We start from the raw sequence: 21050 nt of genomic DNA, 5'->3' as shown, positions 1-21050 counted from the left end.
AGAAAAAAATAGGAAGGGTATTCATGTGTTCCATTTGAAATAAAGCATAATGACTGAGGTTCTGATATTCATCTTCAGTAATAGGTTAGCATTTCTGGATCAAAAACTGCTTAACCTATGAATGCACAAATGTATGTATGCAACTAATCTATAATAATAAAAGCATAATATGCTAATGAGACCGGACATTCTTTCAGATGACCTTCCAGATGAAGCTGGGGCTGCAGCCGCAGGATTGAGAAAGCCACCACAGCTCCAAGGGATCCAGGCAGCCACTGTGGCTGTGAAGGTCTACTCTTGCATTAATTTTGTGCATCAGGCCTCTAGTCTTATATAACAAATGTAGCCAGTAACTGTTCCTGTTCTCATATTGTTACATATATTTGAATAGAAAGTCAATCAGAATCTTTCCCCTAAACACATCTTTACCTCTAAAGTACCATTTATTCTGCCAGCTAAGATGAAGCATGCTCTGTTCTTTCCAAGGGAAGCAAAGTCCCCAACTTAATAGAACTTATATTGTACTGAAGTGAGACAAGAATTATGCAAATAAACCAATAAAAATTAATGCATAATATATCTGGTGATAATGTGTTTCCTACAGAAAGGTAGCATACAGGTAAAAGTGTTAGAAAGTGCTGAGAGGTGGCAGATGTTATACATGGTCATGGAAGGCCTCACCAGCAAAGTGACATCTGAGCAGAGATCCAAAGGAAGTAAGTGCAATACAAAGATTCCTAAAGACCATTTCAGACAAAGAAATTGCCAGTGCAATGTCTCAGGGGAATTCCACAAAGCAAATGTTACAGGAAATCAAGGAGGCTCCTATGGCAGAGATAAATAAAGAAGGAGTAGGAGATAATGTCAGAGAGATTGGGGTTCCAGAAGAGGGGTTTCATATCCTGTAGATCTTGTAAGCCTTTTCAGGGACTTTGCTTTAAGATTTTGAGCAGAGGGGTGACATGATCAGATTTGTAGTGTGAAGTTGTCACTTTGACTTCTGGGTAGGGAATGGACTGCAGGAGGACAGGGGTGTGAGCAAGGAGAGCAGATTCGTGGCTATTATAACCCAGCTGAGGGGTGATTGGGACTTGGATGAGAGGGATTGCAGTGAAGTTATGGTAAGTAATTAGATTCCGCATATCTTTTATATGGTTATTCTCTTCATACTTTTTCTCCCAGTATACTAGTATTCATTTTATAATGAGGCAAATGAATTGTGTAAGCACCAAATTCTAGTCTAGAATACTACCTCACCCATGATATATGTCACTATAATTTTTATTTTAAATTTTGATTTAAATTTTATCGCTGATGGATGGATATGCAGTATGAGAGACAAACAATCTGGGCCCCAGTTGTTTTTTAATGTAAACAATTACAGAAACTATGCTGCCATTTACTGAAATTGCAAAGACTTTGGGAAGAAGTTGTTTTGTTTTACCATATCTTGCTTTGAGAGAAGAATTGTGTTTCTAGTTTTGGACAAGTTAAGTTTGAGGTAACAATTTGATATCCAATGGAAGCTATTGTGTGGTCAGTGGAACCCAGTAAGAAGTTGAATAAAAAATAACTGAGTCTTTTAAAACAGCATGGAGGGACCTGGAGAGTATTATGCTAAGCCAAATAAGCCAGTCAGAGAAAGACAAGTATCACATGATCTCACTCATATGTGGAATCTAATTAACAAAATAAACTGATGAACTGAGTGGATCCAGAGACATGGAAGCATGGAACAGAGTGTAGAATCTCGGAGGAAAAGTGTATGCATATATGCATAACTCCTGGACATGGACAATAGAGTGGTGCTGGGGTTGGGGGTGGGGGCAGGCTGAGGGAGTAAATGGGGGGGGAGGGGGGAAGGGGACATATGTAACACTTTCAACAATAAAGATTTAAAAAAATAAAAATAATTGAGTCTTTTAAAAGCAAATCTTACGTGTATATACAAGTATTCAGTTGTCTTCATTCCTCCTCTTCTCACAAAAATAACCAGATTGTTTAAAGTCTCTCTCCTCAAATATTGGGGAGTTGCTGAATAAAAGTAGGGATGCTGATTATCATTTCTCATTGCTTAGCTACCAGTTGTTGTGTAACTCTGGGAGTGACTTAGTTCATTACTAAATTGTGAAGTGAATTTAAACCCTAATAAAATATATTAGAAGCAAATTTAATTATGGGCCAAGATATGATGCTCACATAATTGGGCTGCCCATGTTGACAACAGAAGCCCTGGGGAAAAAGAGTGTGAGGAAATAGAGTGGTCCTGACCTTGCAGATTAAGAAAAGAAAAGAACCTCAGAAAGAATCTCCTGTTCAGGAGATAACCTACTGTTTTCTCCTCCCTATTATTTTTTCTTTTCCTCTTTGCCTTCTTTATTTTTAGAGTTTAATAGATATTACATGTATTTATAATATATATGTATTCTATATATTATGTATATATCACTATATATATATTATGTGTATTTATAATATACTAGAGACCTGATGCATGAAATTCATGCAAGGGGCTTGGCCCTCGCAGCCCCATGCAGCCCCTGCTTCATCCAGAAGGTCGTCCAGAAGGACATCCGGAAGGTCGTTTGGTCATTTGGATGTTTGGTCTAATTAGCATATTAGCTCTTTATTATAATACTAGGGGCCTGGTGCACGAAATTCGTGCACTGGGTGTGTGGGGGGGAGTGTCCCTCAGCCCAGCCTGCCCCCTCTCACATACTGGGAGCCCTCGGGCATTGACCCCCCATCACCCTCCAATCGCAGGATCGGCCCCTTGCCCAGGCCTGACGCCTCTGGCCTAGGCGTCCGGCCCGGGGAAGCAGGGACCCGCAGTGGCAGCGGGGGGCGCCGCGATTGCACGGGCTCTGCCCCTGCCCCTGCAGGATGCCTCTCGTGGGCTTCGCTTTAGGCCCAGGCAAGGGGCCCCTAGCTCCCGGGAATGCCAGCTTCGACCGTGCCCAGCTCCCATCACTGGCTCCACCCCTACTTCCTGCTATCACTGGCCAGGGCGGAAAAGGCGCCTGATTCTCTGATCATGGCTGGGGGGCAGGGCAAAGACGGCCCCAGGGCCGCCTTTGCCCTGACCCCCAGCTCTTAGCTCCCCCCTGGGTTTCTGATCACTGTCAGTGGCAGGGGGCTTCTTCCTGCTTTCCCTTTTGCCTCCCTGCATTGTGCCTACATATGCAAATTAACTGCCATCTTGTTGGCAGTTAACTGCCAATCTTAGTTGGCAGTTAATTTGCATATAGCCCTGATTAGCCAATGAAAAGGGTATCGTCGTACGCCAATTACCATTTTTCTCTTTTATTAGTGTTGATATATGTATTCTATATATTATGTATATATCACTTTTTCCCCTTCTGGTCCAGGAAAGTATAACATAATGGGTTTTTATTCTTTGTTTCTTTGTTTTTATACTGTCTTGACCCAGTTTTGAGACCCTGGGTAGAGTCTTTTCAGTTCCTCCTCTCATGCAGCCAACTAAGTCCATATTCTAACCACTTCCTTACTGGGCTCTCATACTCTGAGCTACTATGCACCCACATTCACCCTAATTTCTTTGGGGCCAGGTATCAGACAACTAAGGAGGGCCCCAATGCCCTCAGGGTCTACAAAATTAGTCACTTCTCAGGGAGCTTTGGAACACTAACTAAAGTCTCTTAGCCTGCCATACAGAAGTTTAGCCTGCCCTCACCCTGTCCCAGGGTACACCTTTTGTGTGGCTCTCCTTGGTGGCCTTTTCTTATTTGGGCCTATAACAGAGTCTTGTCATCTGTCCAAGTGTCAGCATGTTTTGATGTGTCCTGCCATGGAAAAGATCCTTAATTTTATAAATTAATCTGAAATTAATTATATATGTGTGTATATATATATATACACACATATATATAATTAATTTCAGATAGTAAAGGAGAATAAGAGAGACATGGAAACACCAATGATAAGAGAGAACATTGATTGGCTGCCTCTTGCAAGCCAGCTAGTGAGGATCAAGCCTGCAATCCAGGCATGTGCCCTACCCGGGAATTGAACCATGACCTCCTGGTTCATAGGTAGACGCTCAACCACTGAGACACACCAGCTGGGCAAGAATCCTTACATTTTATAGAACAAGGACAAAGGGTTGAGAACTCTATTTTTATCCTACTTCCCCTTCTTCACCTATTCATGATTCTAGAGTTATTCTCCTCTTACAGGATTACCAGATTCGCCCTGCTTCACTTTCCTCCTCTCTTAAAATGTTCCTGCCATCCCACTATCCTCTATAGAAATATCATATGCAAACTTCCCTGTGCTCATGAATTTCTGTAAGTTATCTCAAAACCCTCTGTAAAAGTAAACACTAAAGAAAAGATGAGTTGCCGAAACCGGTTTGGCTCAGTGGATAGAGCGTAGGCCTGCAGACTGAATGGTCTCAGGTTCGATTCCGGTCAAGGGCATGTACCTTGGTTGCGGGCACATCCCCAGTGGGAGATGTGCAGGAGGCAGCTGATCGATGTTTCTCTCTCATCGATGTTTCTAACTCTCTATCTCTCTCCCTTCCTCTCTGTAAAAAATCAAGAAAATATATTTTTTAAAAAAGAAAAGATGAGTAAAACAATATTAAAACTTTAATAGTCATAATGAAAATGTCCAGCATACAGTATAAAATCATATAAGTGCTGTAAACAACACACACACACACACACACACACACACACACACACACTCATGACAGACACATCCAGTGGGAGAGTAATAAGCATATTTGAACTGCCTTTGACTATTTCCACCATCGGGAATTTTCTCTAGCTCATACATCTTAGACCTTATGATGATTTTCAATCGTTAGTATTGCTTTATTATGGGGTTGTGGATTTTTCAAAGCATAAGGTTAACTTCTATATACTTTTTGAGTGTTTATCAATTCCTATAATTCTTTATTGTTTATCTTGATTATACCTTATTCTTCTTTCTCCCCACCCACCATGTGAACATTATCTTAACATTCATTCAATTTCTCCTTTACACAGCTCTGTTCCATTTTTTTCTTTTCCTTACATTCATCCTCTTTGCTTCAACAGATATCTATTTTCAATGTTCTATGCCTGAGGCAGATCTCCCTAATTGGTGTTGGTGTCTGTCATGTGCTGTATTAAGATTAGCAAAGAGGTTACCCAACTCCCTTCATTAATGGCATATGTTGCTATAACTCATAAAGAGACTACAAAAAGCTTCAAGTTGCAGAAAATGTAGCCAAGTTCAAGACCCAAAAATGTAAGAGAAGAACCAGAAGACAGATCAAATATTAGTGTATGCTATTGTTTTACAGCTTGTAGAAGTCATAATATGATTGAAATAAAAAGTTTCCAGTTTGTTTTAAAACATTTTTAGTTTCTTGTTCATAAATAAGTTTGGTCTGCAGTTTTATCCTGGCAATATAACATCACATAGAGATATTTTTATTGTTTAGTAAATGAGAATATTTTTATGAAATAATGGGAAGTAAGATCCAAGAGGCACAGGAAGTACAAAAGTATACTATACACAAAATGTTAGTTAACATTCTTTCTCAGAATTATTAAATAACTTATAAAATCTCATATACTTGGCCTCAAATATTGCACTAATTTTCTAATTAAATTTTAATATATAGCCTTACATATTTGTGCTAGACACATAGAAGGTAAGGAAATAAAGCTAGGCTCTGTACCAAGAAAGTGTGTGATTTACACCTTATGGTTTGGTTTAATTTCTTTGCTGAGCAAGCAGAGGAGGCATGCATTAAGCCTGCCAGGTCATACATTAATTTTTTTCATTAAGGCAGAGTTTAGAATTGGAACCAAATTGTGTATGGGAATGATATAGACGTCTTCAAGAACAGAAATGTTCATTTTTGTCCAAACAAAAATGGCGATTTCTACAATTTGGAGTTTATGATTTCAACAAAATGCAGTCATTTTTATTTTTGTTCCTTCTTTTCAATTTTGGAATTAAAGCGTAGATGGAGACTCTGCTAATGTTTTTAGAATGCTTCTCGCCATATCACAAACTGACCTCAGAATGTTTCCATTTGTTGTTTGTTTTTTTTGGCTTTTTTTTTTTTGACAGTTAGAAAGTCTTTATTTAGTACCTAAAGTGGGTAGTATGGAAACACAAAGTTGCATTAGATACACCATTTCCCTTGAATAATCTTTCATTGGTGAAGGAAACAGAATTAGCTTAACACAGAATGAAATAAGTGGTAAATATAGATACAACCCACAGTCTACAGAAGAGCAAAGAGAGTCAAGAACAGTATGTCTCTGGGAATCAGGGTAGGAGGCATGGTAGGGTGACCCTTACAGGATAAGGTATGGGAGTTGAATGCAGGCCTGATGGTATGAAAATGCTCAGTCGTCAGGGAATGAGAGGCAGTCTGGAGATGTGGGGTTCAGATGGTAGAGGATAGTAGTGGGGATTTTGGATGGCCTTAAATACCATATTAAAAAGTTTGGACTCAAGAGTATAAATCAAGATTCAATTCAATTAATTTAGGTATAAGCATTACATAATTACATATTATTTCCTATGATGATAATTTTCATTTTCTAACCATGAGGGATAGTTATACTGCTCTATGATAACCATAACTCTTTATGATCTATATTTTAGTACCATAATAAAGGTTCAAGGAGACTCTTCATGTTGGAAGGAAATATCACCTTTATCAGAAAAAAATAAGTAACTTTTATATTATTTATTAATTATTTCTCATTACTTGGACCTACAAGTTCTTACAAGCTATTTTATACTTTCTTTAAAAGAAAATTAATTAAATAACTTCAACAAGAGGGATTTAAAAATATTATATCATCTGTAATAATAAAAGCATAATATGCTAATTAGACTGGACGTCCTTCTGAATGACCTTCAGGACGAAGCCAGGGCTGTGAGGGAAGCCCGGGTGCCAGAGGGAAGCTGGTGCCAGCAGCCGGGGGAAGGAAGGCTTACTTTTGCACGAATTTCGTGCATTGGGCCTCTAGTTAAGTAAAAATGACCTCACATTTGGTTATGAATTAAGCATCTTTACCAAGGTATCACCTTAAGCTCCAGTTACTACTGCAATGCAACAAATCACCCCAGATTCAGTGATGTAAAACAACTACCACATACTTTTGCTAGGGAAGTCTGAGAAATATCAGACAGGGCACTGGAGAAATGGTTGCCCTCTGTCCCACAACGCCTGGCATCTCAAGTGGAGAAACGATAACAGTTAGGGGTTGTAATAATCTGCAGGCTTTGTCACTCATATATTTGGTGCCTGGGCTTGGATGACTGAAGGCTTCCCCAGGTGAAATGGCCTTCTCACAGCTTGGTGGCCAGATTCCTAGAGGAAGTGTTGCTAGAGGAATGTTCTGACAGCAAGCTGTCCAAAAGAACTGGGTGGAAGCTGCCTGCCGTGTTAGGATCTAGCCTCAGGAGTCACACAGCATCCCTTCACTGTGTATTATTGGTCAAATCGGTCACAAATCCGTGTTTTCAATGGGAGAAGTGTCAAACATTTCTAAGGCCATGTTTAAAATGGCCATACCCAGTATCGCAATCCTCTGACTATGGACTATTTGGAGTTTTCTTTTCTCTTAGACTGGTTCTTGCTGTTACAGACTTTACTCATTCCTATATCCCTAGAACATAATATGGCACATAATATGGGTTCAAAAAGCATTAGTTGAAGAGATACTTTCCAAATGCATCTTGCCCACCTCATTTTTTTCATCTTTCCAGTCCTCAAAGCTAGAATATCCTTTTCATTACTCTAGCTACCAGTTCTCTCTCTCTCTCTCTCTCTCTCTCTCACACACACACACACACACACACTTAAATGATAGGAGGAAAAGAACCTTCTAATGTCAATTGTATATAGATGATGTGCCAATAACTGTGCTAAGTGCCTTGCAAACATGATTTCCTTGAGTCCTCATAACAACTTATAACAAACACTGGTATTGATTGATTCCAAAATTTTGTTGAGCTCAACATTTGGTAAACACCAATCAGGTATCAATGATTATGCTAGGAACCAAGGATACAGGGACTTAGACCCTCTCTTTTAGCAGCTCAAAGTCTAATGAAAAGAAGGCTCACCATCTAAGAAACAACATATTCTTTCCCCTCCATCACCTTGTATTCCTACATCCCGTAAGGTACTGCAGGAAGCATTGTCGACATTAAAAATACCATTAAGACGCAGTATTTCTATTGGGGTGGACCTAAGACAAACGTATCCAATTGAAAATGTAATTGGGCTGTGAGTTCCTGCCCTTTTTGTGGAGAAGGGACCTGCACAGTGAACCTGGTGTATTGAATTCTCCAGGTAGCAATATGCCTGGTGTGGTGATGAATTCAGTAGGCTCATGTCATTAGACATTTGGGTCATAAAAAAGACCTAACTTGTCATAAAAGGCAGTAAATAGTAAGTGACAAATTAACAATGCAACCACAGGTGTTATAGGAAGTCTGAAAGTGAAACAGATTACTTTCTGCTGGTGTTACCCAAAAAGACTCATAAAAGAGGTAGGATTTGATGTGTAGCATAGAAGGAAGTGTTTCATGTGAAGCGAAAGTGAAGAAAATGGTTCCAAGCCTAAAAAACATGAGGCACAAAATAACTGAGAAAGGAAACAACAGATCTTTTTTTCTGGGATAAAAATAAACCTAATCAAATTAAAGGTAAGGTGCATTTTTTTTTAAGGAAACATCATAAAATAAAGCCTGAATATATTTCTGACTACTTTTGAGCTACTATGCTACACAAATAATATTAGCTCCCTTTTTCTGAGTGCTTTGTATTCTTCAAAGCTGGACGGAAGAAAGGGAAGGGAAGGGAAGGGAAGGGAAGGGAAGGGAAGGGAAGGGAAGGGAAAGGAAGGGAAATAAGGAAGTGGAGAGGTAGGAAGGAAGAAAAGACATTTTAGAATTAGAAAGCAAACCTGGCAGTGTGCAAATACTACCTATACACACAAATAATTTAACATAGTCAAATGTCTTATGACTCTGTTTCTAAAACACACATCTTTCTCAAAATAGATTTTTCTTCTGGCGGTTTCAATTGCTGTTCCCTTTAATGCTATGCTGGAAGTCCTTTCAATTTCCTACCACCTGGACATCAGATTAATATTCATAGTTTATGTTTCTCAACCATATGCGTAATGAGACTACAAAATGTAAAACACATAGATAGATTTAAAGTTGAAAATACTTGGACTGCTAGGATATGAGAGCTCCATTCAGTATCCCCTAGGGCCTAGGCTCTCAAAAGTAGGGAAGAATAAGGGAAATTTTTGCAGCTGGTACAGGCAATAAAAGGTAAATTGATCTAAGCCACACTGTAGAGATATTCAGTCTTCCTGTTAAAATTAAGCACTTTTTTTTCTTTTTACTAAAACCTATAAACAAACTAGTTGACATAATTCCATTGAAGAGCTAGAGAAGAACACGGTGTTCACTTTAATAATTTCTTGTTACACAGAAGTGTAGTTATTAAGTTATAGTCTCATGGTTGGGCAAATGATAAGAACATCAAATTGTTTTTCCCCCCCACTAAATGAATATTTTTTATAGCCAAGAATACCCAGAACAGAAACTTCATTTGAACGAGAAAAAGTTAATAATATTACACTTTAAAAATTATAATTTTCACAAGTAAAAGTATTTCTATGAAATTTGCAATTATTTGCTTAAAATTATATTGCTGATTGCAATCCTTAATTTTGTCATATTTCAATAACATTATTATTTAGGAAAATATTTCTCTGAAAATTTTCTCAATATTTCCCCCACTATATAGTCAAATTTAATCGGCTACATAATTCTTTTTCATTCTTGCCTTTATTTTTATCACTACAGCTCCCTCAGTAATTTTGTCTTGTTCTGAACTCTTGACATTTTCTAACATGCTGAATGGGCCATGAAATACTGAAAAGTCTTCAAATGGATCCAGGTACTACCAACATCCTGGTAACAGAGAGAGAGATGTTGCTCGATGTATATATATTCTCCTCTCTGTAGAGCATCAATAAAGCAGATGCTTACTAAAATTATATAAACTAAGGGAAGTGAAGACATGCCCTATTCTAAAATAACAAGAAATAGGGGCTTTTACCCATTTAGATCTGTTTAAGCAAAATTATGCAAACTGTTAGAAAATTGTAAGTTATTCATCCACTCAAAACAATAAAGGGAAAAGAAATATTAGATTCTGGCACTTTTGCTTCAAACACCTCTCTCGCCTTAAATGAAGTGCGCCCCTCAAATTTGATGGAATATTCCCTTAAAGCCTTTCTTTATACTTAAAATGTGTAACTGATAAAAAACATTACCAAAAATATTTTTTACATTCAAAGAAAATCTCTGTGATATTGTGAATTTTGTTTTAATCACTTATTTGGCTTATTTCAGCCAGTTTATTTTGAAATGCTAGAAATCTTTGGGAATAACAGTCCTTGACATTAATGATATTAACAGACTAGCCCAATCTAAGAACTAAGATTAGATCTGGGAGTTATTAAAAAAACAAATTTCTTGGTACCTTTCCACAATATTTGCTACTCAGTAAGAGAATATTAATAAAGAAAATTAGGTTCATGTATTACCTTTTAAAGGAAAACTTAAAATGAATTTGTGTGTATATATATGTATTTTACATGATATTTTTCTTTGATTTCCATGTCCTTAGCTTTAGTTTTTTATACATTAATTCTCTGAGGACATTTCTGGTTATATGTCTGGAAACTTTAGCCATCCAGAAAAAAAAGAAAGTCGGGACATAATGAAAAAAATGTGCTGAAAGAATTCACATAAAAGTTTTGGAGACTTGAAAATGGGAACAACAGACATTTAAAACGTTATTGAACCAGAAAAAAAGCCTTTGCTGGCAGGTACTTGTATAGCAATATACTGATAACTGTGGGATAAAAATAAAGGCATCCAAACATTATTACAGAGCTCAGAGTTCTCCTCCATGAAATCAAACTTCTAATTCGAAAGAAGAGAGATCCTGATGATTTTTATTTCTGGTTTGGACATTAGGAAAAAAATTGCAAAAGAAAAATGAAATTTTAAACATAAATGTAGTTCAATTATTTAGTTCAAGTACCTTCTTAGGAATATCATCCCATTTATTTCTATGCAAATATACACATATACATGGAGGAGGGTGTATAATCTGTGCATTGACATATAGTCCCAAAAGTATATATTATTTATTCAATTTATGTCAGTATAGCTGTCATCATTGTTTTTTATGTAGAGATTACTTTTTTCAAAACAGGTATCCATGCAGTGGAAAAATATATAAATGAAAAAACTCAGTGGAACTTCTCCCAATGGGACCAATTCAAGTATTTAAGTGTTTTCTGAATATTAGCAATCTAAGAGATATCAAATTAAATACTCAGGTTCTGGAAGTTGAATTGGATATTATTTAAGGAAGGGGAGAAATTCCTGTTTAAATTATTCATTTTACATAATTCAATCACATTTTTAATAACTCAACTCTTATGCACTTGTTATGCCTTCTGGAGTTACCATAGTATTATCTAATTATGTGTTCTATTATATAATATGCTAATCCAGGGGATCCTGAAGAGTGTGAGGATAAAAAAAAAACAACAAAGAAAACTAGTTTATAAGAATTTCCACTGAGTCGTGCTTTGCTATGAGTTTTTTATTCTCTTTTCCAATTACTGGCATTAGTCAAAATCAATATCAATCTCTTGTTCCATTCCAAAAGAAAAGAGACTTTTCCCAATTAGTTAAATTACAATTTGCAGAATTATTTTGCATCTCCTCTCCATTAAGGTCTATAGATTCTTCTTCAGAAGGAATTTTCAAATCTTAGAACGACTCCCCCCCAACCCCCTCTTATTCCCACTGCCACTTTCTTAGTAAAACTGTCATTTTGTGCACCTGGACTATTGCAATATTTTTCTAGTGGACCTCCATCTCAGCTGGCTACAAACAGTTTTCTACATTGTTTTATAACAGATATGATCATGTTATTCTTGTGCTCCAAAATGATCAACAGCATCTGAATGCCAATTCAACACAGACCCTATTCCTTAGCGCAGTATTCCAAAGTCTTCACAAGCTGGGTCCATCTACAAACACTTGTACAATTTCCCACACTAAACAGGAGATTTTCAGAATTATGAATTTCACTAACTTATCATCCCTTTGTATTTCTACACAAATACATATTCTAAACTAGGTGTTTAAAATACTTTCAAACTTTTTTATTTTTCCAAGTTAAGAAAACACAAAATGACCACTTAATATCACTATTATTATTTTTTTAAATATGTTATTGATTTTTAGAGAGAGAGGAAGGGAGAGGGATAGAGAGATCCATCAATGAGAAAGAAACATCGTTGATTGGCTGCCTCCTGCACTGGGGATTGAACCAGCAACTGGGACATGTACCCTGACTGGGAATCAAACCAATGACCTTTTAGTTCATGGTATGACACTCAACCACTAGCACACTTGCTGGGCATCATTACTTTATAAATGTGTGCCGGGGTCCAACCCCAGCAGGTCCAGGGGTTCCCAAAGGCGTAGACGGAGTCGGCAAAGAAGGAATGACATGGAGACAGCGTTCAGTTGATCAGCAGCCTAGCCAGGATCTCCAGCCAAGTTCTGGTCTGGATCTCCAGAGAGGTTCTTCTGCTTCGGATCTCCAGCCAGGTTCTGTGGCCATGTTCCCTCGCTAGGTTCTCCAGCCAGGTTCTTTCTGAGATCTCAAGCCAGGTTCGGTCACCAGGTTCTAGTCAGGTTCTCTTGCCATGTTCTATAGTCAGGTTCAGTCCAGGATCTTTTGCCATGTTCTCTCCAGCGAAGTTCTTCTGTCTCCAGGCTCCGTGTAGGTTCTGTCTTCTGAATTCTGTGTTCTAAGTTCTGTCTCTTGCTGTCTTCTTACATCTGTATTTATACCTGTTGATTCAATCCTATCAATCTCTATTACAAAGGTTAGGGCGTTTCTTATCTCCATTCCAGGGAGTAAAGATTATGTAGCTTAAGCATGATTGTTCGTAGTTAAAATGATTAATTACCCGCCTGGCACTTAGTTGAGGGGTTTTATTCCCTCCCTAACTTCAGGGGGAAATCCCTACCTGGGGATTCAACCTTTCTCGGAGAGGTGACCTTGGTTAAAACACAGCGCCAAGAAGGTGAGCAAACATATTAAGAACCCGTATGCCATATATGCCAGGTCCCTTATAACAGCAAGGATGGACCGGCTCCCAGCAAATGTGGATTCCTTTTATTTAGTTACATATATGAAAAAAATTACTTTGTTCTGTCATATATTTTTTTACGTATCAGTAACATTTGGCAGAAGTGTATGACAATGATAGTATTTAGTAATCACAGCCCTTGACTACTCAACATTCCTAAAATACATGGTTGATAATATTATGACTCACAGATTTATATTAATTACTAGAGGCCCGGTGCATGAAATTCATGCACTGGGGGGGGGGGTGGTGTCCCTCAGCCTAGCCTGCATCCTCTCCAATTTGGGACATCCCTCTCACAATTCTGGACTGTTGGCTCCCAACCACTCACCTTCTTGCTTGCCTGATTGCCCCTAACCATCCCCTGGCAGCCTGATCGATGCCTAACCCCTCCCCTGCTGGCCTGGTCACCCCTAACTGCCCTTCCCTGCCATCCCAATCACCCCCAACTGCCCTCCCCTGCTGGCCTGGTCCCCCCCAACTGCCCTCCCATGCTGGCCTGGTCCCCCCCAACTGCCCTCCCCTGCAGGCCTGGTCCCCCCCAACTGCCCTCCCCTGCTGGCTGGTGGCTCCCAACTGCCCTCCCCTGCAGGCCTGGTCCCCCCAACTGCCCTTCCCTGCCATCCCAATCACCCCCAACTGCCCTCCCCTGCTGGCCTGGTCACCCTCAACTGCCCTCCCCTGCTGGCCTGGTCCCCCCAACTGCCCTTCCCTGCCATCCCAATCACCCCCAACTGCTCTCCCCTGCAGGCCTGGTCCCCCCCAACTGCCCTCCCCTGCTGGCCTGGTCCCCCCCAAGTGCCCTCCCCTGCCAGCCTTCTTGTGGTGGCCATCTTGTGTGAGGGTGTGATGGTCAATTTGCATATTGCCTCTTTCTTAGATAGGATAAGAATGGCTGAAAACTGAAAGAACTGTTTCAAGCAAGATCCTGGTGGGAAACAGGCAGAGTCAGTAGGGATTTAGAAAGTTTAACAGAGCAGTATTCATAGGGATGGGCCAGCACTAAGGGGATCTACACGGTATGCCAGGGCTTCCAGGACTTTGCAACAGCAGGAACACTCCGGGCTGCAGGGAGCAGTATGTGCTCTCAGACGCTCAGGCAGGCCTCCTGGAATTTTTGAGGAAGAAGCTGGAATACTGATGCCTTAGCAGAGAACAGAGAAATAAAAACCCTAAAGTCTCTCTTCCTCTGATTGCTTACTGAGGCCTAATGGATTGCAACTGATTCCCCTGGACACTTCTGGAAAAAAATTGTTATGAAAAAATGCTATACATAGATCGATTTAAGACTGGGTTCCTAAATTAATTATTGAATTAAGAGGAGGGATAGTTTAAAATGATTGACTCAAAATTATCAGGCCTTGCTCCTTGAGCTGAGCTGGAATCAGTATCCAGAATTGCATCGTTATTATGCAAAGAAGGCGAGGTGATGGAAGAATGAATATTAAAAGAAAACCATGATATCAAGAATGGCATTTTACATTTATTATCTCATTTAGTCTTCATCAGAACCCGATGAGGTTGGCACTTTGTGAAAGCGCCTGTATCTAATCCTTAGTTATTCATGATGCGTAATTCCCTTGGTTTGATTGATGTCAGATTTTAACACAATCTCCTGAAATTCGCTCTTGCATTCTCTCTCCTAATTTATGGTAACCAGGAATTTAGAAATCATAATCAAGAAGTGGGAGGTTGGTGCCGGTATCCACAGCGCACACTATACTACATTCATGTCCCCGCCCCCTTACCTGAGTGGGAAGCCCAAGACCCCCAGTGGATGCTGCAAACACAAGCAGTATGATTCCTATATACTTTTTTTGTTTTTTCCTATACACACATACCTATAAAAAAGTGTAATTTATACATTAGGCACGGTGAGAGATTAACAACAATAACTAATAATAAAACAGAACAATTATAATAGACTATAATAGAAGTTATGTGACTGTGGTCTCGCTCTCAAAATATCTTATTTTACTTTTCGTTTCCATTAACCGGGGCTTCAGTTTTAATAATGAAAGAACAATGTCATGGTCCAGACTTTTCATAGTGCCTGGCATTAATCAGTGGGAGTCAGTACATTTTTACTAGGGTGAATGGATCTTAAAATTTCATTTAATAACATTTTCATTAAATGAGCATCTCTCACGTGGCTCTTGGAATTCTCGCTAGGATGTCCTGCACTTACTCTCCCGCCCCTAAGAGTTCAAAGGACGAAGTAACACCACCTCGCCGTTTCTCCAGTTTAAATGCTTCTAAGTACCCGGATTAAAGTGGAGTTGTCAGATTGACAGCGACCTCGCCCAATAGCCTTGTAGAGAGGCGTATCATTTCCACAGACACGCCAATCAGCTCGCAGGGAGTCGCCGCCGCCAGGGTGAAAACGGAAGTCAGGCCCTCGCGCGCCGCCATGGAGTCGCTCTCGCAGCAACTGGAGCGCTTCTCCGAGGTGCTGGCCGTCTCCCGCACCGCCCACGTCCGCAGCTGGGACCCCGCGACCGTGCGCCGGGCCCTGCAGTGGGCTCGCTACCTGCGCCACGTCTACAGGCGCTTTGGCCGTCATGCCGGCATCCGCTCGGCCCTGGAGCGGCGGCTGCAGGACCGGTGGAGGCGGGAGGACGGCTCCGGGCCCGCCGCCTTCTCGGGGCTGACGAACTTCCGGGCCTTGGGGCGCTGCGACCTCCTGCTGTCTCAGTGCCTGCTAGGGAACCGGGCCCTCGGGGATGCCGCCTTTCGCTGCCTGCTGCAGCAGCTCTGCCCCGGCCCCGGCGTCCGGGACGCCGAGGAGGAGACCCTGCAAGACCGCCTGGCCCTCCTCGCCCGCCGCCGGGCCGCCGTCCACCTGCTGCGCGCCAGCGGTTTGGGAGAGAACCCGGCCGCTCGGCGGGACCCACTGGTAGAGACTCAGGCCGAGCTGCTGCTGCGGCGTCTGCAGGAGGTGGGCGAGGCCCGGGCGGAGGGCCCCCGCGCGCTGCTCAGCGGCCTGTGGGCGCGCTGGCCCCAGAACAGCTTCCTGGAGGTGATAGCGGCCGCGCTGCTGCTGCCGCCGTCGTTGCCCCCCGGGTCCCCCCAAAAGGAGCTGGAACTGGACAGCCCCCAGGCCCCGGGAGAGCGGCGTCACGAGCTGGTTCAGTGGCTTCTGGGCCAGCCAGACACCATGGCTGCTTTGTGCCACAGCCTCCCGGCCGGGCTTCTAACCTCGGTGGTGGGTCGCCACCCGGAGCTCGTCCCGGTCTACCTGGGTCTGCTGACCGACTGGGGCCGACGGCTGCACTACGATCTCCAGAAGGGCGTGTGGGTTGGCGCCGAGGCCCGAGAGGGGCCCTGGGAGGAGCTGTACAGCCGGTTTCAGAGCCTCTCTCAGGCCCCCTCGCCCCTGAAAGATGAAGCTCTTCGTGCCCTGGAGACTTGCAAGGCGCAGGATGGAGGTTTCGAGGCCCCTGGCCTTAGCATCTGGACAGACCTGTTGTTAGCTCTTGGGAGCGGTGCGTGAGGCTGCATTTGGGGAAAGACAAGGTCCAGGTCTCAGCCAAGCCCAGTTCTATATGGGCAACATTCTCTACTACTTGAACATATGGTTTACAGAATTAAAATGTCAGTGTTGCCACCAAATCTATACTCTCGTGTGTCCAAAATACATTTTAGGTACTAACTTGTAATGGTGATATATGAAAGACTGGTGTGTGGTACCATGGGTTTTCTGGGTAGAGGAGATGACCTTGGAAATATCCTATTTAAAGCCATGCAATTAACAGTAGTTTAGAAGGACCATTTCTAAGAATGCTGAAAAGATAGTACTTCGCCCTGGCCTGAGGCTCAGTTGGTTGGAGGTCGTCCCGTGTCCCAAAAGGTTGCAGGTTCCATTCCGGATCCGGGCACATACTTAGGCTGCAGGTTTGATCCCTGTCAGTATGGGAAACATCAGTGTTTCTCCCTCTCAAAAAAAGGCAATAAAAACGAAACATCCCTCAGGTAAGAATAAAAAACAAACAAACGTAGTTCTCAAAGAAAAAACAGTTTTTGAACTCCCCAGTACTGAAGACTTTTCTTTGTGTTGTCAGATATGGTAACTCACATCAGTCTAATTTCTGTCCTCAATACTATGAAATGACTCTTGTCAAGGTCACAATTATTTCCATGATGCCAAATGCAAAGGAACGTTTTTCTTGTATCAAATTACTAGACTTTCCTGCAACTTCAGACATTTTGACCCCTCCCTTTTATTGGAACTAGGCTTGAAATTCTATTCTCAAAACCTGTGTGATATTACTTTATCCTGGTTTCCTCCTACGTTTCTAGCTACTTTTTCTCAATTTAATTTTCTGGCTAATTTCTCCCCTAATCAACCTTTCCTGGGATTTCTCAGAATTTAATAGTCTGGTTGCCATGTGTTCTCATCCATTTAAATACTACCTATTGCACAATTTGTATCTCCAGCCCAGAGTTCCCATCAGAGCTTCATGACCAATATCCCCATATACAGTAGGTCCTCGGGTTACGTCGGAGATCCGTTCCTGTGGGGCCACATGACGTGATTTTCGCTGTAAGTCTAAACCCACCTACATAAGCACCTCTGTCACTCATATGGAGCACATTCACAGCAGTAATGAAGTGAAACAGTAAAAAAAAATCAACAGAAAGATAACAATTCCTGACCTTTACTTGTGGTAAATAAATAATAAAAAACATAAAGCACATATGTACATATGTCGAAATGACAGAATTTTTTCTTTTTATAAATAAATGGGAGATGGCGACATAACCATGAAACGAGGTGCATGGGAGTTGGACATAACCCGAGGACTGTCTAAATGTCTCACAAGCCACTCAACCAAACATATCCAAAACAAATCTATATCCTCACTTATACGCCTGCTTATTCCCATGTATTTCTCAATAAATAGAAACTGGGAATTATCTTCAAATATTCCCTCTTTTCTAATCCTCACATTCCTTCCATCAGTATATTTTTCCTTATCTCCATTTTTACTCATCCCCCTAGTGTAGGCTAGGATGACCATAAATTATTGCTTGCTCAGGACAGATTTGAGTTATGCCTGTTGTCCTGGCATAATTAATACAAGTGTCCCCTTTTATTCCTGGTTTGGCTGATAATTTATATGGTCATTCATCCATCATATCCCAGCCAGATCACTGCAGTTAGCTGGTTTCTATACTTTCTTTACTGTACCTCTACAATCTGCCTCCACCTAACAGCTCAAGTAGTGGACTCCCATATTCACTGAGAAATTTGAAGTAATTGGAAGAGAACTTAAGCAGATGTCTACTACTACATCTATCTATACTAACATATCCACATAATTCATCTTCTGTTTTTAGAGATAAGGAATTCCATACTAAGCCAATTTCTATAGACTCCAAAATAAAGGTCTTCTTTCAGTTCTTGGAATAGGCTGAGCTTTTTTCTGTCTTAGAGCCTTTACTTTCATTAATCCTTAGCCAAGAATGTTATCACCCATGTCCTTCACTGCTCATTTTAATTTCATTTCTCACCATAATGCCTCTATCTAAATATATCACACTCTGTTTTCCTTCAGACCACCCATTTTCCCATTAATTGTATCCCATATTAGTGTTGATGTGTGTCTGTCTTTTCCATTAGAGTATAAGCTCAGTGAGGACAAGACTGTCTGTGCTGCTTGAACATCCAAGGCCCTCACATTAGAAACGGAGCAAACAAAATAAAAGAAATAGGAATGGAGGAAACATTTGATTACAACAACACCCTTAGAGTTATAGCTTTAAAAATGCAAGTCATTTTAGTAGTAGATACAAAGAGTATAAATCCATACAAAAGTAGGGTCCCCAATATATGCTAACATTTCTAAGCTACAAACAATTTGAAAAATTTTCCAACACTTCTTTGTTAGAATTTGAGTTTGATCAACATTTACCAATGTAAAGATTACTTGCTGTGGTTAAACTGTCCAATTTACTTGATCTTTATAGCTTTTATATTTATATTTTGAGCTCTGAAACAGTATACCAAAGCTCTAAAGTAGTAACCAGTTTATTTATAGAATGGGCCATCTTCCCTAGCAAATTATGGATATAGAGTATTCGTATTAACATAAATTAGTTAATGTAAATGCTTCAGGAAGAAATCATTGATTTCTCTCAGGAATTAATTGGAAATGATCAATCACTATATTAGAAGTGTGGCAGTAGGATCATTTATCAGATACTAATTGCCATAGTGGGCTAAGAATGCCCTTTTGGCTTAGAAATATGGTGGCCCTAAGGGAAAGTAGCTTGAATGATGGTAGTAATTAATGTGTATACAACTGTCTCTTGAAGCTTCATTACTCTTAATATTGGGATAAAGGTTTGGGTTCAAAAGAGCTTTGGTGTTTTAAAGTCTATTGTGATTTTATCGTTTTATCTCATAAATGATCAGGATTTAATCTTAAAAATTTGTATATGCAGAAATTCAGACATATAGGCATAGGGATATAAAATGTGAATAACCAGTTTATATTTTATATGTACACATATTCTACAAATAGTATTATCATGCTGTGAATGAAGTCTATGTATGATACTCTCAATGTTAGGGATTTATTTGAAATTTGGTTTTACATTACTGTTTAAAATATTTTTATTCTAAAAGTTCTAAAAAATTGTATGTTAATCACTACAAAGGCTCACTTTATATCTAATTGTTCAGTTTTATATTTGTGTTGCAAGTTTTTACTCATTTATTTAATAAGCATAGATCACCTACTAATATGTCAGACTATAATTTAATGCTCTAAAACATTTAAAAACCAATTTATTTAGCTTATATATTTTTATGTTATGAACCAAATTTTTTATTTATTAAAAGAAGCCATATCTGAAAAGCAATATGTGAGGCATAGATATTTGTGTAGCTCAATATTGGGTATTTTACCCTCCATAATTGTATATATCTCTATAGGATAGCTATTGAAATACCATGCATCTGACACATTATCAATACTTATTTGGTAAGATATTCTGTTTGAGGCTATGCATATATTTATGAGCATTGACAATATGCCAGAATGGAATAAGAAAATAGCATACTGTTAACGGTCACTGACTGTAGATGTGCCCAGGGACAAAACTGGTAAAAGTTCTTTGCTAATCTAAGACATATTACACACCTTAAGAATATTAACTGAATTAAAATACACAATGGATGTTTATATCAAATTTCAAATAATATACACTAACAAACTATCAAAATAAAGAATAGCAAAAATAATGCAGATTATAAATTATTTTATAGTCTCATTTAGAGATGAGATTTCATAATTTTGTAATAAATATTCTTGGCAGAAAGGATGTATGTTTTCTATGTATGTTTTCAGCATAGGGTCCATCAACCTTTAGAGCTCAAAAGATGAAAATCCACTTTTGCAATCTTTGATAATTTTCAAAAATATTTAGTATTTTACATAAACACTAATAGCTAGGAGTGAGGATGAGGTTGGAGGCACACATTCAACTAGTCTGTTTTTTCATTAAGCGTAAAAACATGTGTTCCTGACACTGCTGGTTTGAAACTATTGTTGGAAACATAAAATAAATTACAAGGGACTAACAAGAGCAATTTATAGAAGATACATGATCTAGTTCACTAGTCAGCAGGCATGGGTTGCATATGGAATTATTATAGTAACCAAAACTAATGGAGAGCAGGCTCCATTTTCTAATTATAGCTGGAAGCACTGGACCCTGTGCACTACACCAGTAAATTGGCCCCAGTAGATTCAAAATGATTTCGCTGTTTGTTATTATAAACCTTAGCTA

General features: G+C 39.9%; 1 protein-coding gene across 1 annotated transcript; it reads left to right on the top strand.

Moving 5' to 3' along the window:
- The first annotated feature begins 15642 nt into the window (after positions 1 to 15642).
- FANCF (FA complementation group F) lies at positions 15643 to 18943 on the top strand. The gene has a single exon (XM_059709148.1). The coding sequence runs from the start codon at positions 15664 to 15666 to the stop codon at positions 16744 to 16746; it is 1083 nt and encodes a 360-aa protein (XP_059565131.1). The 5' UTR covers positions 15643 to 15663; the 3' UTR covers positions 16747 to 18943.
- Positions 18944 to 21050: the final 2107 nt, after the last annotated feature.

The sequence above is a fragment of the Myotis daubentonii genome, chromosome 9, assembly GCF_963259705.1.
Source record: "Myotis daubentonii chromosome 9, mMyoDau2.1, whole genome shotgun sequence".
Classification (NCBI taxonomy): domain Eukaryota; kingdom Metazoa; phylum Chordata; class Mammalia; order Chiroptera; family Vespertilionidae; genus Myotis; species Myotis daubentonii.
This window is presented reverse-complemented; position numbering and strand designations above follow the sequence as displayed.

Excerpts from the sequence above, each read along its gene's own strand:
- FANCF (XM_059709148.1), top strand. The coding sequence starts at position 15,664 with ATGGAGTCGCTCTCGCAGCAACTGGAGCGCTTCTCCGAGGTGCTGGCC.